Source organism: Brachyistius frenatus, unplaced genomic scaffold, assembly GCF_029030835.1.
Source record: "Brachyistius frenatus isolate BFR_SWC_R1_liver_20210118 unplaced genomic scaffold, ASM2903083v1 Contig_49, whole genome shotgun sequence".
NCBI classification, from domain to species: Eukaryota; Metazoa; Chordata; class Actinopteri; family Embiotocidae; genus Brachyistius; species Brachyistius frenatus.
In genome coordinates this window covers 2,616,373-2,642,684 of record NW_027210648.1, presented here as the reverse complement: position 1 = coordinate 2,642,684, position 26,312 = coordinate 2,616,373, and the positions used below count along the sequence as shown (strand labels likewise).

General features: G+C 43.4%; 5 protein-coding genes across 12 annotated transcripts in view; 2 read left to right on the top strand and 3 right to left on the bottom strand.

The window, feature by feature from the left end:
• The window catches only part of cyfip1 (cytoplasmic FMR1 interacting protein 1), a 35,132-nt gene extending 20,697 nt beyond the window's left edge, over positions 1 to 14,435 (top strand). Inside the window, exons 20-31 of one of the 2 annotated variants that reach the window (XM_069704106.1) lie at positions 689 to 797; positions 889 to 1,008; positions 1,191 to 1,390; positions 3,301 to 3,388; positions 8,479 to 8,622; positions 8,753 to 8,843; positions 9,700 to 9,830; positions 9,932 to 10,004; positions 11,139 to 11,233; positions 11,397 to 11,635; positions 11,735 to 11,882; positions 13,762 to 14,435. In XM_069704106.1, the coding sequence (XP_069560207.1) occupies positions 689 to 797; positions 889 to 1,008; positions 1,191 to 1,390; positions 3,301 to 3,388; positions 8,479 to 8,622; positions 8,753 to 8,843; positions 9,700 to 9,830; positions 9,932 to 10,004; positions 11,139 to 11,233; positions 11,397 to 11,635; positions 11,735 to 11,882; positions 13,762 to 13,923 (1,600 nt within the window). In that variant the 3' untranslated portion in view covers positions 13,924 to 14,435. Of the gene's footprint in view, positions 1 to 688; positions 798 to 888; positions 1,009 to 1,190; positions 1,391 to 3,300; positions 3,389 to 8,478; positions 8,623 to 8,752; positions 8,844 to 9,699; positions 9,831 to 9,931; positions 10,005 to 11,138; positions 11,234 to 11,396; positions 11,636 to 11,734; positions 11,883 to 13,758 lie in introns of both variants that reach the window. The other variant, XM_069704105.1, reaches the window with a different exon arrangement.
• On the bottom strand, positions 3,428 to 7,490 carry LOC138624146 (fibronectin type III domain-containing protein 9). The gene is made up of 2 exons (XM_069704111.1): positions 7,202 to 7,490; positions 3,428 to 4,582 (listed from the first exon to the last, which is right to left on the bottom strand). Exon 2 carries the CDS (start codon positions 4,504 to 4,506, stop codon positions 3,871 to 3,873), a length of 636 nt encoding a protein of 211 aa, XP_069560212.1. The 5' UTR covers positions 4,507 to 4,582; positions 7,202 to 7,490; the 3' UTR covers positions 3,428 to 3,870.
• Positions 14,366 to 19,144, bottom strand: nipa2 (NIPA magnesium transporter 2). 3 transcript variants are annotated; one of them, XM_069704107.1, is made up of 6 exons: positions 18,942 to 19,144; positions 18,026 to 18,238; positions 17,582 to 17,638; positions 16,786 to 16,876; positions 16,512 to 16,672; positions 14,366 to 15,547 (listed from the first exon to the last, which is right to left on the bottom strand). In XM_069704107.1, the coding sequence occupies exons 2-6, from the start codon at positions 18,162 to 18,164 to the stop codon at positions 14,889 to 14,891; spliced, it is 1,107 nt and encodes a 368-aa protein (XP_069560208.1). In that variant the 5' UTR covers positions 18,165 to 18,238; positions 18,942 to 19,144; the 3' UTR covers positions 14,366 to 14,888. The 3 variants fall into 3 exon arrangements, with proteins under 3 accessions (XP_069560208.1, XP_069560210.1, XP_069560209.1); XM_069704109.1 differs by lacking the exon at positions 18,942 to 19,144 and adding an exon at positions 18,778 to 18,911; XM_069704108.1 differs by lacking the exon at positions 18,942 to 19,144 and adding an exon at positions 18,593 to 18,764.
• Positions 19,145 to 20,135: 991 nt separating this feature from the next.
• nipa1 (NIPA magnesium transporter 1) lies at positions 20,136 to 23,938 on the bottom strand. Its single transcript, XM_069704103.1, has 5 exons — positions 23,673 to 23,938; positions 23,441 to 23,488; positions 23,206 to 23,296; positions 22,519 to 22,676; positions 20,136 to 22,331 (listed from the first exon to the last, which is right to left on the bottom strand). The coding sequence occupies exons 1-5, from the start codon at positions 23,803 to 23,805 to the stop codon at positions 21,823 to 21,825; spliced, it is 939 nt and encodes a 312-aa protein (XP_069560204.1). The 5' UTR covers positions 23,806 to 23,938; the 3' UTR covers positions 20,136 to 21,822.
• Positions 23,939 to 24,146: 208 nt separating this feature from the next.
• herc2 (HECT and RLD domain containing E3 ubiquitin protein ligase 2) overlaps positions 24,147 to 26,312 on the top strand; it is a 46,565-nt gene continuing 44,399 nt past the window's right edge. For all 5 annotated transcript variants that reach the window (XM_069704078.1, XM_069704080.1, XM_069704079.1 and 2 more), the window contains exons 1-2: positions 24,147 to 24,213; positions 25,197 to 25,305. In XM_069704078.1, coding sequence (XP_069560179.1) covers positions 25,234 to 25,305 — 72 coding nt within the window. In that variant the 5' untranslated portion in view covers positions 24,147 to 24,213; positions 25,197 to 25,233. The remainder of the gene's footprint in view (positions 24,214 to 25,196; positions 25,306 to 26,312) is intronic.

Below are 26,312 nucleotides of genomic sequence, written 5' to 3'. Positions count from 1 at the left end.
TTTCCACTAGAGAAGCACACTTGCCCACTGAATTTGAACATGTTGACAATAGAGAAGTACATCTACTTGATTGTGTGTTAAGTGGAAAATAACCATCCAAAGTGGATTGTAAATTAATTCTCAAAAATCAGAAAGCTTCCAGCTACAGTAGGCTGCTGCATAGTGCACAGCTGTCATTTGTTGCCATGAAGAATGAATGAAAACTAATTAGCAAACCAGCTCAGACATCCAGATAGTAGCCTTAGCTTAGCTGCTGTTTCCAGACAGGTCCGGTCTCAGGACACACATTTTTCTTGACCCACAAGTTGAGAACCAGAGGCTTTAAGCTAATAGTGCTGAATAAATAGTTGAAATGATTAGGTAAGAGTAATTGTTCAAAACGGTTAACTGAAAACCATAGATTCAAAATTTAAAAGGCTGTCTCAAAATAATTGGTTAAACTTAAAATGACTTGCTAAAAGTAATAGATAAGTAGCTGAAACATTTAACAAAGTGATCAATAAATGGTTGAATGTATTGGATAAAAGTAACAGATACAGACACAGTTAAACTCAAGTTTTCAATAAGTTCATCTGTTAAGCGTCTGACAGAAAAAGGTTGAGAACTACTGTTGTTCTGCATTTCATTCCTGAACAAATTGCTATAAAATGTCTGATTCACACTTTCTCTCTTTATTTGAATCCCTCAGTCTTCTGCTTGACAAACGTTTGAGGGCTGACTGTAAGAACCAAGGAGCCAACATCCCCTGGCCCGCCTCCAACCGCTACGAGACTCTGCTGAAGCAGCGCCACGTCCAGGTATGAACCGAACCAGTCATGTCTTTGGATCTCTCTGTGCTGCCGCCTTCATTACTTTGCCCTCATGTCGCGCCTCTCTTGTGATCCTCAGCTCCTCGGCCGCTCCATCGATCTGAACCGACTCATCACTCAGAGGATTTCAGCTGCCCTCTACAAATCTCTGGAGCTGGCTATCAACCGCTTCGAGAGCGAGGACCTCACCTCAATCATGGTATGTAATGTCAGTTTAATAGAGACTCTTTTCTATCTGTGACTATACTGATACAGCGTGCAGTGTTTTGTCTCTGGAAGCAGACGCGATCTTCTCATGATCTGTAGTTTGTCCTCGGCCTGAGTGACAGACGTGTTGGTGTACAGTTGTGGACTATTTTCCTGTGTATGACCCTGTTAAAGGAACTCGAAGGTCTTCTGGACATCAACCGCATGACACACAAGCTCCTCAGTAAGTTCCTGACTCTGGACAGCCTGGACGCCATGTTCCGCGAGGCCAACCACAACGTGTCGGCCCCTTACGGCAGGATCACGCTGCACGTCTTCTGGGAGCTCAACTACGACTTCCTGCCCAACTACTGCTACAACGGTTCCACCAACAGGTGCGTTGGTTCGGACTCCTCCCTCACTGACAGTACAATAACTATTCAGGCTAAGGCTCTGCCAGTTCTTTGGGGTTTTAGTGTTTTCATGGTCAGTTCTTTTGCTAATTAGTTCTGATATTTGTTTAAAGGAGCTATAAGAGAAAACAGGCAACAATAGCCAGTGTGTTTCAAAGCATAAATTTAAGACTGCAAGCTGTAATCTGTAATCTTGCATGTAATTGCTGTATCAGTCATCATGCATAATACACAAGTAACACAGTGGCAATATTGGCAATTTATGACATGTTTGGTTCCAGATAAACATTTCCATTATTCAAACATATACCGTCAATATTAATATATTGTTGACTTTATTAAGTTAATTAAAGAGATGGAAATCTACATGATTGCTTATTGTGTGTAAACATTAGAAACCAGCCTTAACTTACCCGTGGCGCACGTCACAGATGCACACCGGTACTTAAATGAATTGCACTAAATTGCACTACACCCTTGTAAAGGTTATTCAAAGGTCTTGTTTTAAACAAACACATGTAAGTGCAAATGCAAAGTAGCGTGCCTTAGTTACCAACTGAACAGAGCAGGTGACTGCCGTCACCTGATTGTGGTGCCCCGGTGTTGTAGAGGTGAGTGTCCAGGTCTGGTTTACATTGTGCTCACAGGTAAAAGTATATAATCCTGAAAGAAATGTTGTGCTTTCACAAATTGCTTCAAATTAAAAAAAAAAAAAGTCAGGCAAGGTAATAGTAGTAAGTCGACAAATAATGATTATTTTTGTTTATCATATAATGAACCAAATTGAACAAAGTAGGGTAACTGATGACCCATAATTTCCCAAAAGCTGAATTTATAACAAAAAAAAAGGAAACAATTTGGCTGAACGAAAATGACAGCAATTAACAAATAATTTTTTTTATTTTAATTTTAAAAAAACACAATATTTTGTTGGTCAACAAATTAGTTAATCATCTGATCTCTAGAATACCAGAGTTCCTAGTTGTTTGACCCATTTGAGCATAAATAGAGGCAAACTCAATGCTGACATAATAACAAAAAGTTTGGAGCTGAGGTTTTCCTCCATTGATAGAGAACTAATAAACCACTATGTTAGATGTACTTTATCACCCTTTTGATTAGATGTTGCTTACAAGACACCAGAGCATGTAGACCGTTGTGCTGCAGAGAAAACGCTGTAATCTGTGAATGAACATGGTGCATTGTTAGCCGGGGTCTTTAAATCAACAATAACAAACATGTTGTGAATTTTGACTACTTGTGATGGAAATCTTGGAGCTGGTTAACTGGAGATGGAAGAAGTCTCAGGAGTCGGTATTTATTGAAGCTGGATGTGGAGCAGAGATGAGCGAGAACACATTAACACTGAATGTCCCTTTATTTTCCTCCCTGCAGAGTGTTTATAAAAAAAAATCGCGTTGAGCACATCACGAATACTTTCTCAAGGGCACCTTCCCTGAAGTCGTAACATAGCTATGCATGTCTTTGCGCTTTTGGTTGTCTATGGCAACGGTGAGTGCAGTGAGGGACAGCTTTTTTTTTTAAGAACAGACCATGAACTTTTTCTTTTAGTGCGTACTTCTACTTAACCTGTAGAAAATCTGCCCCAGGAAAGAAACGTTTGACTGCAACACTGTATGTATGTATGTATGTATGTAGGTATGTATGTATGTATGTATGTATGTATGTAGGTATGTATGTAGGTATGTAGGTACAAACGTTTCATGCTCAATGTTTGGTTTACTCACAGATTGAAAACCTTTTTGTGCAACACAATGCTGCTGAAAGGTCAAAGCGACCCATTCTTTGTGGGTGTTTACTGCCAACTCTTATTGTCTGCATTAGATCCTGATGATGGTAAATATTGAAATAATCTTCATCTGTGTGTTCAGGTTCGTGCGCACTGTCCTGCCCTTCTCTCAGGAGTTCCAGAGGGACAAGCCACCCAACACTCAGCCTCAGTATCTGTACGGGTCAAAGGTCAGTGCATTTTTCTTCTCTCATCACTCCCACAGCGAGAACGTGCTCTTTTCACTTTATTTTCTTTGATTCCATAAGAGGTTATTCTTCTTTTTTTTTATTGACGTCTGACATGACCTCACCAGCTGTGTACGACAACATATTAAAGCCACATTCACTACATATTATTGAGATTATATACACAATACAAGTGGAAAAGCATCATTAAAGAAGCATTGTTTGGAATCTGCATAATAAATGGAAAAAAAAGCTCGTGGACTCAAAATCTAGAAGTATCCGATAAGAACATCCTTCATGAGCATCTTGTTATTTACAAGAGAAAACATAATAAAGATAGGATAAAAGATCATTTTTTTTTTGTCTTTGAGAAGTGAAAACACATCTTTTCCTCAACACAAATAGGATTTCATGAGTGGATAAAAATACTCGGTGACAATTCGGTCTGGGCAGAACAATGCCGCGATGACCTTAATCCAGTTGATTCATGCTGGATTGCTGCCGGACAGCTTAGCAAGCGCCCTCAGCTCATGGTCCGGGGTAATTATGTGGCCGGTGGGCTGCGCCGAGAGATGGGGGGGCTGGATGACGTGTTTGACGCTGTCTTCGCTGCTGCTTCGGGGAGTGTAGTGGCACCCAGACGCAGCCATGTCTTGGCGACGGGTGGAGTTGGTCGCCACCGGGCCGCCGTCGGCGCCGCGGCCGGGGACGGAGCAGATGGTGTGAAGACATCCCCACAACAGGATGCCGGCGATGACCAGCAGCAAGACGCAGCAGGTCAGCCAGACGCCCATCGCCAGCTCCCAGCTCGCCCTGTCGTGACCCTCGCTGCTGTCGCCCAGAGTGCTGAACACCTGGCACTGCTCCCGCACCGGGTTGGCGGCCTGACACGTCACGCACAAGAAGTAGGCGGTCTGGGGGAGGAGGTTGGCCAGGTGTGTGCTGGTCTGGCTGACGGGGATGCGCTCCTCATGCATGAAGCTCTTGCGCTTGTAGCCCATGAGCAGGCTGTTCCATTTGGGGTCGTACATGACGCTGTAGAAGGTGTCCAGGCAGCCGGGCGACGACGGCCAGCTCACCCTGGCTGAGGTGGAGGAGATGTTGTAGACTATGGTCCCCATCAGGAGGAGCTGCTGATGAGAGTGAAGTGCTACCTCAGTTCTTACAGTTGTTGTATGTTCACTAGATAAAGGTGATCTGGAGAAGAGAGAGGATGAACACGGGGTGAGATGATGACGGAACTAAATTCAGATGATGCTATGACCTGGATTTCCCAACGAACACGGGTTTTTTGTCCCGTGGCGTGCGCGCTGCGGTTTTGTTGCGTTCTCTGCTCGACTTCATAAACCACCGAGAGAGTTTCAGAAAAATGAAGAGTTTTTGTCTGCCCTTTTTTTGTTTTACCTTCCTGATTTGGTCATTTTTTTTCAGTCGGTCAGTTTTGTGCTTCTAGGGAGGGTAAATGTTGTTAAACGGTTTCTTTTTTTGTGTGTCTCTTTTGTGTTTATTGTTGTTATTTCCTACTTTGTGCTCAAGCCTGCAAACAAAGTTGAAATAGTTTGGTGTTTTTAGTCGGTAAAAAACAATAATCCTATTCAGTATTTTTGTAACTATTTCACATGCAGTCCCTGTGGCAGGAGGAGAGCACATTTCTTGTCCTACGTGAAAACCAGCGGGGCTGGACGTTGATGCTGTGATGTGACATATGATGGGGCATGTTTTATTTTGAAAACTGACCAGATGCTCTTTGCTTTCCTCAGTGTTACTTCCTGCCGGTCTGATCTGCTCTCTGCAGACTGATGTGATCTACATAGCGTTTCTGTCAAAATAGAGCCGACGCCTACCCTGAGTGTGGCGGAGCGCCGAGCGGCTTCTGGTTGGCTCGCGACCGGTCGAATTTTGCCATTTCTGCGGCCTTTCCATCCGGTGGCTAAAAGATGAAGCCTCTGTCATAGTGATTGGGCTCCATTTTAACAATCGCTCACGGTTTTAGCGAAGGCCCAGGTGCATTCAGTGTCTGTTCAAATCCACTTTTGTGAGTTCAGTGGTGGATGATCTGAACACAAAGTGAAGCATATGGTTGAAAGGGACGGTACTCGGTCTCTTAATTAAACATAGGTGTGTTTCGGTCATAACATAAAATAAAACGATAAGAGATTCCTTGACCACGCCCCTTATGAGCCAGGTGTGCTTACACCCTGGTGTATTGCTGTTATCAAGGCGGATTTGTTAGGTAGTCGTAAAGAACACTTCTCTGCAGAGAAAACAGACCCGCTCATGTTCGGATTGATGTACACAATTACAATCTTTCACATTGTAAACCTTTTATTTTTTAATGTTTTGCAGGTTTGTTTTCTGCTGCATGTTCCTTTGTGTGTAACAAACAGTGAGTATGTGCGTTGTGCACCCTCCTATGTAGGAGAATATTACCGTCTTAAAAATACGGCCTGAAAATAACAGTAAAATCCTGCAGCATTGACTTGAGACCGGGTTTTTGTTTGTCAATCACACAATCCGCTGCAGGGATGCACCAACAATGTTCCTCAACACACTTCATTTTAGGACCAACACATTCATGTGTGCACATATGTGCAAAAGTATATTTACCATTTAAACAACATGGACTTTGGAGGGGAGGATAAAAACTGAGCGTCTGAATCGAGCAGCCACACCTGCTTGGTGCTGCTTTGCTGCTGGTGTAAGGTGGAGCTCGTTAAGTCAGCGTGAAGAAAGCTGGTGGTGTTGTTGTTAATGTTTGATGTGATTACAGCCTCGGCTGACGTCTTTTGATTTCAGACCTTTCGGCTGCAATGACAAAAAATAAATCAGGAGCTCGACTCTCCGGGGGCCAAATTACAATTTCAGTGAAAGGTGTAATTAGTTCCTGACTGCCTTGCTGCTCACAGAGCAGTGTTAAACACGATTAATGACAAACGACATCATATCAAGCATAAAAAGTTAAAAACAACAACATTGTCAGAGGATAATAAATACTGTATGAGGGATTATCTGGGACGTGGCGGGGGAGGGGGAGCGTGGGGACGCACAGATGTTCAAGAAAGTACATAATGCAAGATGATTTCTGAAGAAGCTCATCTGTGCTGTTAGTCACCTGTTTTAATTCAGCTGGCGACCTGTTAACCTTCAGCTGGGCCGGTTTTAATCGTTTGGCTTTAGCTCTGATTGGAACGTTATTTACAAGACACATTGAAAGTAGCTGTTTTATCTCATCAAGTATCGTTTTTGAGCCAAAGCAGATGTTTACATGTTTGATTGTGAAGGAGATTTAATGTGTTCAAATTATAATTTTGAGAAAAGCTCAAATTTGATTTTTTTTTTTTAAATATTATTTTTCACTTAAATGGGTAAACATGACACCCAGTGTGAAATATTTTATCTAATAATCAACTTTGAATGTGTTCACTTTGCCTCGTCTTATTGAGACTAATACAGGGTGGGTGTGGTGCTCATTGGGAACAAACACCTTCAAAGTGATTTTTTGCTCTATATTTTTAAAGTGCTTTTCAAAATAAAATAGAAATACTAAAGCAGTACCATTTTTTTAGATTGTAGGTTTAAAGTCGTATAATGTTTTTTTTTTTTTTGTCAAAGCAGTAGAGTCACCTCTGAATTTTCTATTAGAAATCAGTCGAAGATACTTTTTCTATTTTTCAAAATATTTAGTAAATACCTCCTTTAACACATTTATGTCACATCATCTGTATCCCATAGCAAGAGAACACAGATGTCTGTGTGGTAAGAAAATCATTAGTGGTCATCGGTTTAAAACATAAGATGGAAAGGAGGGAGACTTACCGGAGAAACTGGGCCAGCACGTGTTGAACAGAGCGATCTGCAGTGCCTGAGCTGGTTTGTTCAGATCACACCGTGCTGCTGCTGTTCACTCGTATCAACATCTATTCCAGCGTCTCCGTGTCAGGAGCTCTGACGCTGGCTGCTGCTGTGTAGGTTTCCGACCTCGGGACTGAGACGGAGATCGGTGCGTCCTTATCACCGCCGCTGCCACACTAGAGGGGAGTGCTGCTGGATTAGAGCAGCAGAAGCAGCAGCTTCAACTCTGCTGGCAGGGGAGAGAGGGAGCTGAAATCTCCTTCGCTGGATGTTATAAAAAAAAAAGAGTGCATTATAGACGCATTTTTTTTTAAATGGTTGGTAATTGTGTAGCCCTGATATTGCTCTTTGTTTCCAGTGTTTGCCCTGATAATTTATGTGGAGACCTCTGATACTGATCATTCATTTCCTCCTGACCAGCTGTCTGGTCCATGCTACTGTACCTGTAGCATCTAGTGCTGAGGTCTGGTGAGGAGCAGGCGTGCGGTTCAGTCGGTCCATCCATCTGTCCAACCGTTTATTTCCGCCGCAAAGTCTCTCAACAACTGCCGAGCAGGCTGTCATCAAATTAACTGCAGCTAATGGGGGTCCCCGCAGGATGATCCCAATGCTGCACTGTTATATTTCCACTTCTACAAACAATTCAAATTAAACTCTGCTGTGAAAGGCATCCTTTGCATTTTTAATATTGGAGCTTTGGTGTAGCTCCGCCCTCAGACCAAAATCTGCACACAAGTTGTCTGACAGACTACCAGACACATTAATATCTCCTGAGCACATTCATACGCTCGTTATTATATGACAACAATTCAATTTTTTTTTTGAACTGATTCCAGGCAATGATTCCTACTGACTTTGGTGATCTGCTGACAGATTGTGCCATCAGGAGATTACAAAAAGTTTGTCCCAAACTTCAAGTACCTGCAAACTACTGACATTCGTATCAGCTTCAGCTCTACTTTGAGTTTAGTAAGTGACTGATGTTAGCGTGCTCACATGCTAAACCAATATGTTCGAGAGGGTAAACATTAGCATTTAGCTGAAAGCCTCACGGAGACGTTGTCATGGCTACTCATTGATTGTTGGTTGTTTTTTTTTGTCACTAATACGTCTCCATGAGTCACATTTAAACCCTCAGTACCCATCTGCTAATAAAGGCAAAGCCACCAGTGAGCAGATGCTTTAACAGAAAAAAATGTGTTGATTATTTATCATCCAAGTATTTGTTCTTGCTCCCCTAGACCTTGAACCTGGCCTACAGCAGCATATTTAGCTCCTACAGGAACTTCCTGGGTCCCCCACACATCAAGGTCATGTGCAGACTGCTGGGCTACCAGGGCATCGCCGTGGTGATGGAGGAACTGCTGAAGGTGGTCAAAAGCCTGGTGAGTGTGACAGCAGGCAGTGACGGTGTGTGGGAGCTCAGTGCTGGAACTTTCTATAAATTACACTATAAGGTTGTCGTATATCAAGTGAACAGTAAAAACAGTTGAATGCTGTCTTTTTCTTGTGCAGCTTCAGGGCACCATAATGCAGTATGTGAAGACCCTGATGGAGGTGATGCCCAAGATTTGCAGACTTCCACGCCATGAGTATGGCTCCCCAGGTAGGTGAAAATGTAGCCTCTATTCCTCTTGTAAGACGGAGCACCAGGCTGATCAGGTTCAGTGTAACATCCAACATACAGACGTAGAAATATTAGGTTACGGGTCCCATTGAACGTTGGAGACGCTCGACGTGACACATGACCTAATGTTTTCCAGAGCAAACTGTTGGAGCTGTCTCAGGCCAGACTCCAGACTGTCTGTTTCAGCTCCTTCAATGACCTGTGGCTGACCGAGCTTTCAAACACCGGGCGGCACGTTTCCCTCCAGAATTCCTTGATAGTCTTAAGGTTTCTTTTATGGCACCCCGTGCCAGACGCAGCACAGCAGCCCTCAACCAGAACCATACCTCCACATTTTTCACTTTAGTTATGCTGTTCTTTTCTTGGAAGACTGTATCATTTTGTGTGACTCACCAAAACGCTCCGGTTTTGTCTCATCTGTCCAAAGGAAGTTCTCCAAGAAGCATTGTGGCTCGTCAGTATGCATTTTTGCAAATCCAGTCCTCTTTTTTTTTTGTTGTTGAAGTTTTTCTTTCTTACTGGGTCGTCCTCCATGGAGCCCACGCATGCTGCAATCAGGCACTGATGTGCCTGAACCTTGTCACATTGCTACAGATGTTAAAACATCTGCTTAAATATACACACGCGATATGCAGCAGAGCAGAGTTTGAAAGGAATCAAAAGGTAGCTTCATCTCAGAGCGCTTCATGCTTCAGATATCAGTGAATATTTGCTGACGTATGTTGCAGCATGTGCCCATTATGGAACAGTGCGTACCTGCTGCTGTGATGTTCGAGGGCTGTTCCACGTATGTGTGACGGGTATGTAACGCGATGAAATAACTATCTCCTGTCAGGCATCCTGGAGTTCTTCCACCACCAGCTGAAGGACATCGTCGAGTACGCCGAGCTCAAGACGGTGTGTTTCCAGAACCTGAGAGAAGTGGGCAACGCCCTCCTGTTCTGTCTGCTGAGTGAGCAGAGTCTGGTACGCACCGGGAAAATACTTCTGCTTTAAGATTCACCACAAATGTGTTTGAATGCTGTTCTATGCACTTGTACTGAAGTTTGACTGTATTTTCTTTCCAGTCGCAGGAAGAAGTTTGTGATTTGCTGCATGCTGCACCTTTCCAGAACATCCTGCCCAGAGTCCATGTCAAAGGTAAACACAGGAAATAATATTCAGTAGTTTATTTACAAGCAGAGAGCGGGGATGTCATGATGTTAAAGTTTCAGTTAATTGTCATATAAATAATTCCGATTAAAGATTTAATTGTCTTTTTCTGTTCATTTTATGCCACTATGGAGGTATATGCCTGATCACAGTCTAATAATACACACCGTCTATTGGCACTCAACATTTGAACAAACAAATAGAGCTTTTGACAGCTACAAATCTGACAAATCGGAGGAGCCTCGACTTTCTCATTTGGCTTCAAAACAACAGCAGTGCTGAGGTTTTTCACTTTGCAACTAAATCCAATATTTTAATGTCAGTAGATGCTCTTCAAACGATGCACTTAGTGAAATGTTAGAAGATAAACCGTACGTGGTGTTAATTTTCCACTAATGTCCCCTTAAACCTCAGCAGCACAAGATGACGTCATTGAAAGAGTCAAACCTCAAACAATGAAAAAAATCGTGATGACATCTGACATGTCTGTTTCTGTTTCATCCAGCTGTTTGTATACAGATGAGTGGAAACAACTTCTCCGATTATGCAAAATCATTGCAGTCAGCTCAAATAATTGTGATCACATGATCATGTAATCATTTTCAGACTTAACGGAGATATTCTTGCTGTTGTTTTGAGCGAAAGGATCAGTGTTGCTGGTGTGCTGTCGGTCCCCGTGTCAGCAGACAGACGTGTTTGCAGCCGCACTGGAAGGTGTGAAATTCATGTTCTGTGTTGGGCCCTCAACAACGTCTATGTAATGTAATATGAAGAATAGTGTGAGCGGCGTGCGCACGGCTCCCTGCCGGCAGTCCAACGATGTATTGACAGGGTGTCCCGCAGGTTGAGAGTTGACTTGTGGTCGTAAGTGATGTCTGTGTGTTTCATGGAGCGCATTTGTTTGGTGAGCTGGCAGCAGGAGGGCGCGTACGAGGGACTGACTCAAAGTGGACGTGCGTGCGTTCATGGTGATAAAGAAGACGTCACACCGTGTGACAGTGCGGCTCACTGGCGTTGTTTTAATGGTTTTGAACAACAGTGGAGCTCAGGGGACGAGGGCACGTCGGGCTCTGGCTACACAGACAGGACTCATGCGTGTTTCATGTTTCCCTGTGTGTGTAGAGGGGGAACGTCTGGATGCCAAGATGAAGCGCTTGGAGGTCAAATACACAGCGCTGCACATGGTTCCACTGATAGAGCGCCTCGGCACCCCGCAGGTAGGAGCGGCACAAAAAGCCAGGACGAGAAGCAGCCGTTATTGTTTTGATTGTAGAATTGGCATTGTTATTGTATCGTTCTCCAAATAAAAGATGTTAATCATGTGATGTGTTGACTGTCGCCGAGTCCTCCAACACGTCTCCTGTCCCGCTTCTCTCTCAGCAAATAGCCATCGCTCGAGAGGGCGACCTTCTGACCAAAGAGAGGCTTTGCTGCGGTCTGTCCATGTTCGAAGTCATCCTCACACGCGTGCGAGCCTTCTTGGAGGACCCCATCTGGCGCGGGCCGTTGCCGAGCAACGGCGTGATGCACGTGGACGAGTGCGTGGAGTTCCACCGCCTCTGGAGTGCCATGCAGTTTGTGTACTGCATCCCCGTGGGAGCGCACGAGTTCACAGTGGAGTGAGTGCAGCAGGACGCACATCTGTGCAGCCTCGTCTTCATCAAAATGTGCCTCTTCTTCACGCACGCTCTGCTTCCCCCCACTCCCCCGTTCTGCAGGCAGTGCTTCGGAGACGGCCTCCACTGGGCGGGCTGCATGATCATCGCCCTGCTGGGGCAACAGAGACGCTTCGACATCCTGGACTTCAGCTATCACCTCCTCAAGGTGCAGAAGCACGACGGCAAGGACGAGGTCATCAAGAGCGTGGTGAGTCGGAGAGATGAAGAGCAGCGCTGTTAAATATAACCTCTGAATGGAAGTTCATCACATCAGCCAGCAGACATGACTGTCTTTTCTATTTTATCATAAAGCTAAAACTTTGTTTATCACACTATATCAGCTCTTTAGTTCAGTACTGGAACTGACCTACTGTAACGGGATGGAGCTTCTTTTCCAGTCAGTAATATAATCAATCAATAACTGATCAGAAACACAGTCAAAAATTGCTAAATGTTAGCTCACTCATAACTCATTCATAAAAAACAGCACCCGTGTTTACACTTCATCATTTGAAACCCTGTATAATATGATTCTGATATTTCTATCATTTTTTTTTTTTTTTTTCATATCTGTCTGAATTTGGAACATATGTTCTGCAGTTCAGATGAATAGAAATAGTATTATTTAAAGAACTGCCTTAATCGAGGAACATATGACCCTGCTGATGTATTTACAGCACTTTGTAACATACACAGCATTTGTTTATGAAATAACATTCATTCCTTAAGTGATTGCACACCAGCCAGTTAATAGTAAAACATGTCAGAGTGAGTCTCAGCAGCTAAAACTGAAGAGCAGGCAGCTCTGTTACTGACCTTCATCACTAACAAACAAAGGCATTAATCCACACAGTAACAACATCACTTCAGTACCAAGAGTTCACACCAGCAGTCTGATTTATCAGTGAACAAGATTTTACTCAGAACTGTCACCTGCAGTGTGAACAAAATCAGCAACGTTTCTTTAAACTGCGATTAGAGGACCTGTTTTGTAGCCATCACTTTTTTTTTTTTTTAAAGCTTCATTAGAAAACTGTCCGAAAAATCAAGAAATTAAATTACTAGTAAAAGAAAGAAAACACCCCCCTCCACCCAATAACGAACCTTCTTCAAGTGAACAGGCGGTATCAGATGACCGCGATCGTAGATAAACCTCACACACACTCTACTCTATTTATGGAACGCTTCTTTCTGTGGCTGCAGGTGTTTTCCTGTCGACACGCCGCTCCGTGATCCACTTTACCTTCAAGTTCAAAACCACACGCTTTTTTCAGCTGCTTAAACAACAAACTGAGCAAAATATTTCTTAAAGGGGAAGAAAATGAATGAATTTGCTCAGGCTGCACCTGATTCTCCTCCACTGGGCTGCAGCATGATGCTTACTGTTGGTGTGGCTGCAAAGGACTCCCTCTAATATTTCAATAGATCAATAGTAGTTTTACAAACTCGAAGCTTGTCTGTTGTCTACTTGAAGTCATCATTTTTGTAGCTAAAGCTCCTGACATTTTTTATTTTCCTGCATGTTTGCCTTCATTAGCAGCGACAGGAAAAAGCATATAATGACTGAAGTGATTGTTGACGAGCTGGAAGTGGAATACTCTGTGGAAAATATGACATTTTAGTAAATGGCAACTCGAATTTAAACATGCTACAAACAATAGTAAATGATATAGAATAGACTTTTTATAATTTCTTGATATTTCAGAAATTCCAGGATCAGTGGGAACCCTGATAAATCGTTTGCTATGAAACAGGTTAAACAGAGACAGAGCTTTAGAAGTGGCAGGCTCATTACGTCTTCCTGTTTCCCGTCTTTGTGCTCAGCGAAACACCTCCTGGCCGTACCGCCATATTCAACAGACATGAACGGTGATATTCTCATCCAAGTGTTGGCAACTAGGGGAATAAGCCATTTTCCAAAATGTGGAACTATTCCTTTATGGCACAAAATGAACACGGCATCGCAGCACAGTCAGCCGCCCTCAAGAGAACGTCTTCCTTTACTTCGTGGGTTTAAATAAACAAGTAAACGTCCTTTTATGTCATGACGAGACTCACTGTTCTTGTGTCTTGTTTCCCTTCAGCAGCTGAAGAAGATGGTGGACAGAATCCGCAAATTCCAGGTCCTCAACAACGAGATCTTCGCCATCCTGAACAAGTACCTGAAGTCGGGAGACGGCGAGAACATGCCGGTGGAACACGTGCGCTGCTTCCAGCCGCCGATTCACCAGTCGCTCGCCAGCAGCTGAAGTGCTGCCGCCGCCGACACCGTGGACCAGCGACAATTTCCACGCACTGTTAGCATTACCAGACTATCCACAACTATTACTCCCGAGTTCCTTTAAGTCTTTAGTAGCAGAGGACCATTAAATGTAAGAAGTTGGGCCACATTTTTTTTTTTTTTTTTTGTCAGAATGATATTTTTTTTTTTGTATTCACTTGTGCCTTATCAGAAGAATAGATCCTTCCTCTTTTTTGGATTAACTATTCTTTGTTTTATACTTGCAGAAATAGATCAGGGAGGGAAATGAGTTTTATCAGATATGTATTTAAGGGTTTGCAGTGGTGGGCTGAATATTAAGGGTGAATAGTAACATATTTTAAGTGAGGGTGAAAGTCAGTCTATTTTCTACACTGTTCAACATGCATGCTAAACATTTTAAAGGAAATTTGAAAAGTAACAAAAGCTCATACGCTTGTTAAGCATTTATTCACTGTGCCTTGTTTTAATCATTTTAATTCAATAAATATGTAACAAATCTGTTGGTTCTTCTCCAGAGCTGTTCATGTAAAAACTACAAAAACAACAAAACAAGTCGAGAATGACGCCCAACAGAAGTTATTACTTTCAAGTATCACGAAAACTCAAATCATAGTGAACGTCCTATCAGAGTCATTGTCGGCAGGACCTCATATAGAATATATATTAAAACTTTTTGATTCATAGAAAGTAAGTCAGTGCATGAATATGCATGTACATGTAACAAAACATTTCTTAGAAAACTTATTTACAGCTACAGAGGAATGAAATTAAGTTCTAACTGTAACAGGATATGACCGGAGTCATATTCTGAGAAGAGTAAGGCAAATTAAAACATTAAATACAATCCACTGGTCTGTCCGAGTCACTCCCCCCTCACAGCTGATTGTCTTATTGTTTTCATACACCACGTCTACAACAACGTCATCGTTGGGTCAGTAAAAATAAAGTTCCTTAATAATCCAACGAGGACGTCGTCGCGCCGTTCCTTCTGGAGACGCTGTCAAAAGGCAAACCCATCTCCCGGTCCTCCATGTCCTCGGTGGACTCGTTATGTAGCAGCTCGTAGGTGCTGTGGGCCGCCGTGCCGTTGGCCGCGGGAAACGCCCGCTCGTCCTTCCTAATGGACACGGCGAGAGTGGCCAAGCTGATGCTAATGTCTTTGAAGGCGTGGAGGAGGAAGATCCCCACGATGATCGTGAGGAAGCCGCTGAGGGTCCCGATCACGTCGTCGGTGCCCATGTGCTCCCACTCTTTGAAGAGGATGGCGGAGCAGCTGAGCACCGACGTGGTGAAGAACACGTAGTAGATGGGCGTCACCAGGGACGTGTTGAATATGTCCAGAGCCTTGTTCAGGTAGTTGATCTGTGTGCTGACGCAGCCCACCAGACCCAGAAGCAGGATCCACGCCAGCGGGTTCCTTCTCACGTTTTTACCGGCGAGCGCCTCCTTGATGGCGATGCCCAGTCCTTTGACACAGGACACCGAGAGGGCCCCGATTACCGAGCAGATGGTGATGTACACAAGGATGTTGGTCTGACCGTGACGGGGGCCCACAACAAATATGAAAATGAGGGCCACGATGATGACCAGAGTGGCAAAGATGCAAAACCCTTTAAAAAGAAAGAAATGGGAGGAAAGACAAGTTAAGTCGGACAAAAGGAAGTTCAGGCCTTAGATCAGGAAAGTAAAGACTGATATCGCTAATAAAACATCTACATACTCTTAAATTCTTTAAGGGAAACTGGTATTCTTCCAACAGGAGCTGGATTTTTCCAGCTGCAGCAGTTACTTGCGGACATTAATGTAACAATCTGTCTCCGCTTTGAGTGCCGGAGTTTGGCACCGATTCTTAATGCAACTTTCAGACTACGTATGTAATGTAATATAATGTAATGTAATGTAATCCCTGACCAGAAACATGTCTCACTCTGAAATCTCAAGAGGTGGGAGGTGCGTGAGTGTATGTTGGAGACGGAAACTGAAATGAAATGAATGATGACTTGATGTACGACTGGTATGATAGAATAAGACTACACCTGTTCATTTTGTTAACTTTTCACAATCTTGGGGGCAATTTTGACCCTCAATGACAGTCAGGAGCGTTCTGAAATTTCTTGGGGCCTTTTGGCTCTTTGCCTGCCTTGATTTACTACACTGATACCAAAGTACGTTTTCTTACACAAAAATGCTGTTTTGAGAGAAACAGAGTGGAGGTCATGCTATTAGCTAAAATGACTGTGTTGAGAGAGACCTGAGCAACCTGCAGGTTAGGGAACCATTTCACAACAGTGTCAGACGAAGAATCGGAGTCTGTAAACACAAGTATTTTAAGTGGACAACATTGACAGGGCGCAATTCCCCCCAAAGTATTACACTGCAGTCCATTTTAAAGCCGTGATCTGAATCCCTCTCATTCAATACTGGACCAATTTTAAAAATTGTTGCTCCCATTAGTCACTTAGAACCAAAAAAAAAAATAGGGTCAAAGTTTCCCTTTAATATCTTTAAATCTTAGTATTTCGATGATGAAGTGATTTTGACACCGGAAACATTTCCAGACAGGATGTCGTGTACCTGGGTCGACCAGCTTCTCGGCCATGTGCTCCAGGCTGCTGATCTCTTCCTCTTGCGGGGCGTGAATCACCATGGTGGTGGAGCCCAGGATGCTGAGCAGGCAGCCGAGCTTGCCGTGCAGGTTTAACCGCTCCGTCAGGAAGTAGGACGACAGCACCGCGCTGCAACAACATTCGTCATCAGCCCCGTCACTTCAGCGACTCCACAAGATCATTTCCAAACACGCGGAAAATGTCAATCGAGATAAATGTTTAAGTGTTTCAGTCGTCCGTACCTGACAAGCACACTGAGGGCTCCCAGTGGGGTGACCAGCGTCGCAGGAGCAAAGGCGTATGCTGCAAAGTTGGCTGCTTCTCCAGCTCCCACTGTAAAAGGTCAGGATACAGGATGAGAACGTGAAGAGGATAACCGTGTTGTAATGTCAGATGACATCCAGTCGGTAAACACTAATACAGCCTGAGGTTTACTGACCGTTGCAACAATAGCAAGTACATGATTACCTCCCAATGTTTAGCAGGTGTCACAGTCCTCCACAAAAGAAACACTGGATTTGGTAACTGAGTGACCAACCGTTCTTGGTCACTCCAGGATCACTGCTCCCTGCTGCTTTTTGCATTTTGATTTAACTCTTTCTGTTCTTGTTCTTTTATTTTCTACATTCCTTTGAGGTTTATATATATATATTTTTCTTTTCAAACTTCATGTTGAAGGTGAACGGAGGACCGCCTGTGGTTTTACTGTCCATATGACAAAAACAACAACTCTAAATCTTAACCTCTTAAAAAGTCAAAAGACATCCAGTAGTAGAGTTAAAACTGGGCTAAAGTAGGGTGGACAGTTTATTGGACATCTAGACTACGTATACTCCATATCACTGACACATTTCATTGCATAGTGGGGATGCATTTGACACTGAAAAATAGTAATATAAAAAGACCTTAGGAAACATTAAAAGGTAACCAGGAAGTATGGAAAAGATGTTTCCTATATATGATTCAACTGGAGGATCTACAGGGAATATGCTCATTATGTACGTCACTAATTACATGATTAACTTTGTAATCACTTACTTGATAGTAAACCAGCCCACCACAGCCATTCTTTTAGATATGCATGGCCACCCTGGCCTGAAAAGCAAAACACAAACATTTTGTCACACGTGACTCTCCTCATTTAAATAACACTTGCATATAACCAAAATCTGAATTATGCAACCGGCCAGACTTGCATGCAAGTCAGGCGGCCGCGCTGGATTTGAGCTGAAGGTCGAGTGAAATGCTGAAATGAATGATTAGTAGTCGTTGGGAGCTTTGATGACTCATACAACACAAAACACAAACACAGGGGAGCTGGAAGTGTCGGGATGAGGTGAGCAGATTTGGTGACGGGCTGTCCTCGCTGGTTTGACTCGCAGAGGACGGCAGGGCGTGCCTTTACTCAGCTGACAAAGTTCAACAAGGTGTCCCTCACGGTGAGTTGTGATGGACGTCAGACACAAAGAAGAAGGACAGTACCTGCCCGCATCGATCCTTTCCGCGCCAGCCGCAGAAGTCCTTTCTTCTTGAGGATAAAACTGCCTCCGATGAAGATGCTGGAGCTGATGGCCAGTCCCAGGCCGATGTAGAAATCATACTTCCCCCTGTCCTGACCCATCGCGAGGCTGGATGCGTTGTTGTGGTCCGTCACATTTACGACCAAACCGTGCGGATGCTGACCGGCGCAGACACCTGAGGACAGACAGAGCAGAAAGGACATGGAGGAAGCTGCTGAGGGGGGGAGGAGTCCCCGAGTGAAGTCTTCACCGTCCCCACAGGACACCTACCGTCCCCACAGGACACATTACACACGGTGAAAACATGATGTGGGGAGCGGGCAGGATCCATCAGGGGAGCAGCAGCACCATCAGGACCCTCCGCTCACTACCGTCGGGACACATACAACCACAGGACGGAGATTTGACTGGCAAATAAAACAAATTTAAAAAAAACAACCCCGTCTGCATCTCAGTCGCCTGCTATGTAAATAAACGTGTTTGAAGACTCAGGACTGCAGGAAGTAGAAGCGCCGCTGAGGTCACTAACCTGGGCGAGCTAGGTGCAGCTAGCCCGGAGTCGCCCTTCCACAGGGGGGGGCTGCTTTTTGGAAATTGCCCGAGAGAGAGAGAGAGAGAGCACTTATTCGGCGAGCTCCGACGACAAGTTGCACTGACGTCGGCGCAGTTATTATTATTATTATTATTATTATTATTATTTCCCCCCACTTTTACCTCACGAGCACGTATTTACGAGTCGTCGCGTGCCGTGCTAGCAGCGTTAGCTTCCGTTAGCGCGAGGGCTAGCTCGTTGGCCGTCGAAGTCGGTTCATCCGGAGTCACGTGCTCGACTCACCTTCGACGAGTCGTCACGTCAGTGGAGCGCGAGCTGAACTCACCTGTTCACCTGTCCGGCGGCGGCTCGCGAGGACGCGAGGACGTTGTCGGCAGCTGAGAGGGGAGCTTAACGGCGAGCCTTCCTTCGTGCTCCGTCGGCCACCATCACGTCCCGGTTCCTCCACGCTCGACCAGCAGCACCGACACCGACACCGACCGCTCGACGACTGACTGCCGCACTGCGAGGCTCTTCTTCCGCTTGTCACACGCAGACGTGACCGGTGAACTTTGTGCCCTCCGCAGGCTGAAACCCAGAAGCACACTGGAAACGTTAACACTTCAAATTATATTTATCACCACATTTTTAATCGGATAAATTAAACAGCTTTTAATTTTTTTTTTATTATTATTATTAGTATTATTATTATTATTTTATTATAAAAACAAAACTAGTGATATATGGAAATAAGTGTTGGGTCAACAACAAACACCAAAATGTGTGGGGAATTAAATACATTACGACCAGCTCTAATTTAAGGAATCCATTTGTGGACATTTTTTTCTTTAATCTGAAGATAATATTTTAAAATCAGCAGGTATCACCGGAAGAAAACCAAGAGTCAAAAAGTAGCTTCTAATAAAAAATAAATAAATAAAGTAGCTCATAGTAGGCCTACTTGTATTTTACTCGAGTATTTCCATTTGAATCTACTTAACACTTCCACTCCACATTTCAGAGGGAAATACTGTACTTCCTTCTCCACTACATTCATTCGCCAGTTTTAGAATGTTAAAATAATTAATAATTACATTAATAATAACGTTTTTAAATTAATATTTGACTCACTGGATGTTATAACAAGCTTTTAAAACAGAAGATTTTGTTAATGATTAAACCAGTATAGTTTCCAACTTGTTTCAGATGTAAATAAGTTGTTAACAGCTCCAACAAATAGAGATTCTTCCCTCTAAACTTCTCACATGGTTGGATTTCAGTAGTCTAAATGTTTAAATGATCCAATATAAGATGAGAGAAAAAGTCCAGAAATTGAAAACAGATTTGTGGAACAGAAATGTGTTTTTTTTTCTTCTGTCATCTGTTATTATCTAACGACCCCCAAAAATTGATCTGTATGTAAAACTGGATCTAAAGCAGTTTAAACCAGCTCCACCTACAGAAACTACAACAGTAACACGCTGCTTACACACTGACGCTTCAGAACAAATCATCAAATATAACGATAAATCAGGCAGAGTGACCAAACTACAACTTTTATTTTAATACTTGAACTACATTTTGCTGCTAATACTTTTGAAGTTTTACCTTAGTAGAATTTTTTTGTACAGGGATTATATTTTTAATGCAATATTTTCACATTGTTTTATTGATACTTTTACTCAAGTTGAGGATCTGAATACTTCTTCCACCACTAGAGAAAACAGTATTTTATAATTCAATGTCAAAATCTTGAGTATAATTTTGGAGATTAAGAGGAAGATGGTAAAACCCACCCATCTATTCAAGACTTCTAAACAGTAATTGTGTAAGAAAAGGGGAAGCCAGAGTATTTCACAAGTGATAGCAACATGTTACTGGTTTATTTACTTTTTAAACCACTTTATTCATTTAATCAGGTCTCACAGAGCTAGTAATCACAGTTCATTCCTGTGACATAATCATGAAAACAATCTGTTACACCAATAATTTTAACGACACAGTTAGAACCTGTATCCACATTTAGTCTGATAAAATAACGAGTTATGGTCCCAGAACAAAAGGAGTATATTTGGGTATCAGCTTTACAAATTCCTCCATTAGACAAAATACTCAGTCACAGCTGATACACTTTTGCACCTTCAATACAACTCCTGCGCTGAAGCGACTGCTTCTGAAATTACCCTGAATAATTGACAGGCACACTGAATAAGTCAAAGTGTTGGTGCTTCTACACTGAGTCAGTCTGGCACTGGAAGAAAGGGAGAACATTTGAGGCGCCTATTAAAGCCCTGTGGGCAGCGCTCTTTAGGATAGTAAGAGTTATTATCACCACCGAGGAGGTTGTGTTTTCGCGGTGGTTTGTTTGTTTGTCAGCAGCATTACGGGAAAAACTGCATGAAAAGTGCTGGAAGGGTGAAATCCCAGCTGAAGAAGAACCCAATAAATTGTGGATCTGAATATCCAAATCATGAGAAGATCCACAAGTTATTTTCACTTTCATTACCACAGGGAGATTGGCCTACTAAATGCTCAAATCCAGTAGTTGGCAGTAAAGTTCAAAAGTTACAAAACATAGGCCATTCCCGAAATACAAAAGCTCCACGTTCACAATCCACGTTCAGTACCAGTAATCCTCAGGGATACGCATGGACTCGCACAAACCTAATACAGCAAGCAGTCATTATGAAGCACTCTGGGACAGTGGTTTCATGGGGGAGAACTGGAGCCTGTCCTACAGCTGAGATGTAAGGCCTCAGCTACAGGCACAAGCAGATTATGACATCACTCTGATAGTTTTGGAAATATATCCAGCTGTGTGCAGTCGTTACAGTTGCACATTTGTATATCATAGAAGAGTGGACTGTTAGTTTTGCACTACTAGTTTATAGTGTTTACTTTGCAACTATTTGAAATGGGTAAATACATCATGTTGACAAATGAACTGTCTTTAGGGCATGTTTGAGTTTGCTGTTAAGAGCTCAGCCGAAGTTAAAAAACAGGCTCCATGATGGAGAGAGTTGTATTCAGGAGTAATAATGGAATCAAAGCAGGAATGATCATGTAAAAACAAACAAGAAAAACTGTATTATGTGTTTATATTTTCTGATATTTGTTACTGCACGGATATTCAAGTTTAGTGGAATTAGTTATGAATATACGGCAGCTTTGGTCATTAAAATAGGAGGTAGAACAAATCAAGTCCAGAGTCTGTGTGGGCAACACAATCAGTCCATCTTTTCTCGCGCCTCCTTCTTCGTCCATGTGATCAAAGCCTCCTGGGAAATGCGGAGCAAAACGACCCCGACACACACTGTTATTAAACTGCAGAGCATGGCGAAGCTGTCAGTCAACGTCAGTGCGGTCCACTCCTTGAAGAGCAGAGCAGAGGCGAGAATCACGTTTGACGTGAACGCCACGTAGTATATGGCTTCGAACATGTTGGAGCTGAAACACTCCAGGGCCTTGTTGATGAAGACGAACTGAGTCAGGATGCTGACAGCCAGCGTGCCCAGCAGACCCAAGAAGAGAGCCAGGGCTCTGCTGCTCGACGCCCCCTCGCCAAACACGTCCGGGGCGACCAGGCCGAGCCCTTTGCTGCTCGGAACCGTGAAGTTTCCCAAGAGGGAACATATGGCGACGTACACCATGATGTTTGATGAGCCGTGAGCCGGAGCAATCCACACAATTAGAGTGATCAGCAGCAGGAGCACCAAGAGGGCATACATTACAAACACTGCAGGATGAGAGTCAACTATTAGTAATACATTTGAATACAATGACATTATTTTGCATATTTTGGAGGAGAAATAATAGCCCAGAATAAGGTGTTGACTTTGAATCCGTAGAGTAATTGAACAGGACATTGACCGATTGTTACTTTTTACTGTCGTGTTTGAAAATTACAAACTTCACTTCTTCACCTGGGTCCAGTAGCCTCTCCTCGAGCTCCAGTCTTGTTGTGGCTTCTGCTTTAGGGGCATGAATGAGAAGCATGACAGAACCACAGCAACATAACACACAGCCGAGCTTCCCCAGGATATTTAAATGCTCCTCCAAGACCCGAGAAGCCAGCAGAGCCCTGCAGCACACAAAAACAGCATCTAGTTACAACATATAGTGTGCTGAATGTATTTACACTATTTCTATTTCTTGTCTCAGCACTTTGGGGCTTTGATTTTAAATGATGCAGCAACAAAGTGAGGTTAAATCACCTCGTGATCACTTTATTTTATGATGCCAAAATGCTTTAAGAGGATTGAAACTTGTATATAAAAAAAAAAGCATTTTTGAATTCAAAACTAGAGCAAAAAGATCAATAATTAACAACAACGTACAGAGCCTCAGGCAAAAAACCTGCCTGATCAGCATGGGTGTGTGAGATAAGGATAAACCGCTCTGTCGTTAACTATTCCTCCTGAAGGTACAACAGAAAAACAGATCACTGTAAAATAGGATCTTTCTATTTTAAACCAGAGTCTGTGTTTTAACTCTGTTTTGTTTTCTGCACTATATGATGATTTTTTTTTTTTAATTTAATTTGGACAAACTATATCACGAGATAAATGCTTAAGAAAAAGGGTAACAATGCATTTGTGATGCAAACTCACCCAAACAACACTCCAAGGGCTCCCAGTGGTGTAACTATCACAGCAGGGGCCACGTTGTACGCCAGGAAATTCCCAATTTGGCCAATAATCACTAAAGACAGACAAGGTGCGTGAGAACATTGGCCTTGAATATGAACACAGGCACCAAAACTACACTTCGTTTAGGGATACAAATTCTGCATGAGCTTTCTCCATGAACCAAACATCCACAACCGGTAGGTGTCGCTATACTTACTGCACAGTGTGCCACTCCACCACACCACATCTGTGAGGTACGACCCTCCTGGAGGAAATACAGCCAAGAGTTTAGTTTCTGCGGCCCAACCTTTCATATACAGTCTATGGGCCCTGCGAGGCTTCATTCAACTTAATAAGAGCGTTTTAAATGGCGTTAAGAACAGCCACATGATGAACAACCAAGTGGCTATCCTTCAAGAAACGGCTTTAAAGCTGCTGTTTCAGCCTACCTCTGGCGCGGGAACGTAATATTCCCTTTTTCTGAAGCACAAATGTCGAACCGTTGATGAAACTTGATATTACAGCTATTGCTATTCCGGCATTTTCAGACGAAGCACCACGCAGTGCTGAATCAATGGCCATTATTGTGGGTATTGTCTGTGATTGTGACTATTTCCTCCACGTTTTCCTGGGACACAGCGCCGCCCAGCGGACGGTCAAAGCCTTCATTCACGGGGGCAACCCCGCCCCTCCTATGTCCCGCCTCGAATCTGAAAGGAGCGCTTATATTGTATAAACCGGTCAGTACAAGCGGGCGGAGTAGAACGTGCGGCCGTTGGCCAACGGTCGGACCCGCAGTAGAAGCCCCGCCCCAGCGGCGGGCTGCGGTGATACAGATCTACCGCATCGAAACTCGCAGTTAAAACTACGTAATTTGTTTCCGTGCCTCGTGCCCCGGTCCGCGAGCTGTCAATCAAGTACATTATGACCCGTCTTGTCAATGCAGCAAAGCAGCTGAGGGGACGAGAATAGCTCGAGAAGACGCCGCAGGTAATTCTCTTTAAAACTCCGCGTTCAAAGTTGACACGTGTACACGTTCGCGGTGCGGGACTCCCCCGGACCGTCGCTTCTCCCGCGGCTCCGTGTCACGTCCCGGAGAGCCTCGTTCACGACTGCCCTGGATGATGGAAGCTAGTTTAGCTTCTGGCTAACAAGGAGTTAGCCTCCGTCTCCAAAGCTAACGTGACCGTTAACCCGGCGTGAGGTGTTTCACGACGAGCTCGATAATGCTGCGTCAGCGTGTGTTATTAACCACTGGAGATTAATATCTGCTATAAAAAAATTAAAAAAATAAAAATAAATACGGTGACCAGGCTCGAACCACGGCATCAAGGTTAACAGCGAATGTGCCTTTGTAGCACGTAGTGCTGCGATATCCTCCCAACGTTTCGTGTAACGTTGTGCTCACACATCTCTGGCCTGAAGTCACCGCGTTGTTTACGTCCGTGGAGACAACGTAAGGTGGCACAACACGTTTTAACCTCCAGGTGTAACCCATCGCTGCGGGCCGGGTAAAGCACTGTGTGTAGTTGTTTTATGTGTGGAGGTAATTTATCAAACGTTCTTGTGGAAAATGCCACGAAAACAGTGTTAAAACTAACCTGGTTGTTATTTTTAATGTACAATATCTGTCACGGTGTATTGAACCGGGTCAGTCCTGGCTTAGGGAAATCCGTGGGTTTTTTGTTTTTGTTTACATTTGTGTGACAGTATTATATACTGATTCTATCTGACTGTATTCACCATGTAAGTTTTTTTTTTAATCAGCATCATGCACACAGACAGGTGATAAATTGCATTTTTTTTTATTCACTTTTAAGGCAAACTGGAAACAAGCCTGGGAATGAGCATGCTAATGTGAAAACTCAAAAAGCTCAACTTTCCTTCATACTTTCTTAATTATGTCTTTTATTAGCTGTGACTTTGTAAATGTGTCTCAAATTATAACAGCGTTTCATATCTTTCTCCTGCAGGTTGGCTGCGTTTGCAGCCAGGAGAGGAGTGGGGAAGATGCCTTCTCCATCTTTTACCCTCCATGCTCAGCTGAGATTTCATGACAAATGGCTGAAGATAGATTTGCAGGTACGTACTTAAAGGGAGGAAGCGTTTGAAAAACATTTGCTTTTTGCTTCTACGTATTCTTATATGAGCTGAGAAATTGTTACCCCCTTGGATTATTGAATAAATTCTTCTGCAGCTACTGTGGTGCTCCCTGCGGTTCATTGCTACCTAAATATGACTGTATTGCTTCGTTTCTTTCAACTGCTTCATTCCTAAATTGTTGTCAGTTGGTTTTGCAATATGTTGGAGATGTACTGCAAAACCTATAAACTTTGATGCCTCACTGACAGCCGATTTTGTCAATCGTATCAATTTATTTACCAAAATATTTTTGCTATGATATCAGACACTGACTCCACATTACATGAGCTACATCTGCTGTCTACTACACCAACATGTTAGATTTCAGAGTTTTGGGGCTGACACAACTGATTACATGAAACATATCCAGCCATTGGCCTGCAGGCTGCATCAATCCTCATGCACAGATTGTTTATCCTGTGATGTGAACAGAGGTTCAGCCTTTAATGATACAGCAACTTAACAGAAAAGGTATTCTTAAAAAGGTCTGTGTTGTGAAAACCAACTCATGGGGTTAGTAATTATGAGGGATTTTTTCAGTGTATGCTGATTCTAGAGAAGACCGGGAGACTCTCGTAGTCAGAAACGAGGCTGTGCACTGAGCTGTCTGCTCTCGCCTCCTCAAATTGCAGCCTGTCTGGACTCACCCTGGATTCGAAAATCAGTTTGCAACATCAAATGAGGACTTAATTTGAGCCAGGGTGTCATGTTTTCCCATCGTTAGAGCTGTCTACGGTGTTGAAGGAGGCGCGGTGCAGTCCAGTGTTATGTGCCTGATCTGTGTCGTATTGGAACAGACATGTTTTTGTCAGACATCAGATCCTTGAAAGGAAGAGTAGGCTTTCAGCTCGTGAGCGTTTCTAAGTAGAGCAAAGCCATGCATGAATGTTGTATTACTAAGCAGATGACACACAGATATTATTATTATTTTTTTTTTTTTTTTAGCA

Excerpts from the sequence above, each read along its gene's own strand:
- LOC138624146 (XM_069704111.1), bottom strand. The coding sequence starts at position 4,506 with ATGGGGACCATAGTCTACAACATCTCCTCCACCTCAGCCAGGGTGAGC.
- nipa2 (XM_069704107.1), bottom strand. The coding sequence starts at position 18,164 with ATGGGTCAGGACAGGGGGAAGTATGATTTCTACATCGGCCTGGGACTG. Across the intron at positions 17,639-18,025 it reads GAAAGGATCGATGCGGGCAG|GCCAGGGTGGCCATGCATAT; the intron begins GTACTGTCCTTC and ends TTTGCTTTTCAG. Across the intron at positions 15,548-16,511 it reads CGAGAAGCTGGTCGACCCAG|GGTTTTGCATCTTTGCCACT; the intron begins GTACACGACATC and ends TTCTTTTTAAAG.
- nipa1 (XM_069704103.1), bottom strand. The coding sequence starts at position 23,805 with ATGGCCATTGATTCAGCACTGCGTGGTGCTTCGTCTGAAAATGCCGGA. Across the intron at positions 23,489-23,672 it reads ATTACGTTCCCGCGCCAGAG|GAGGGTCGTACCTCACAGAT; the intron begins GTAGGCTGAAAC and ends TATTTCCTCCAG. Across the intron at positions 22,677-23,205 it reads GCCCTTGGAGTGTTGTTTGG|GGCTCTGCTGGCTTCTCGGG; the intron begins GTGAGTTTGCAT and ends TGTGTGCTGCAG.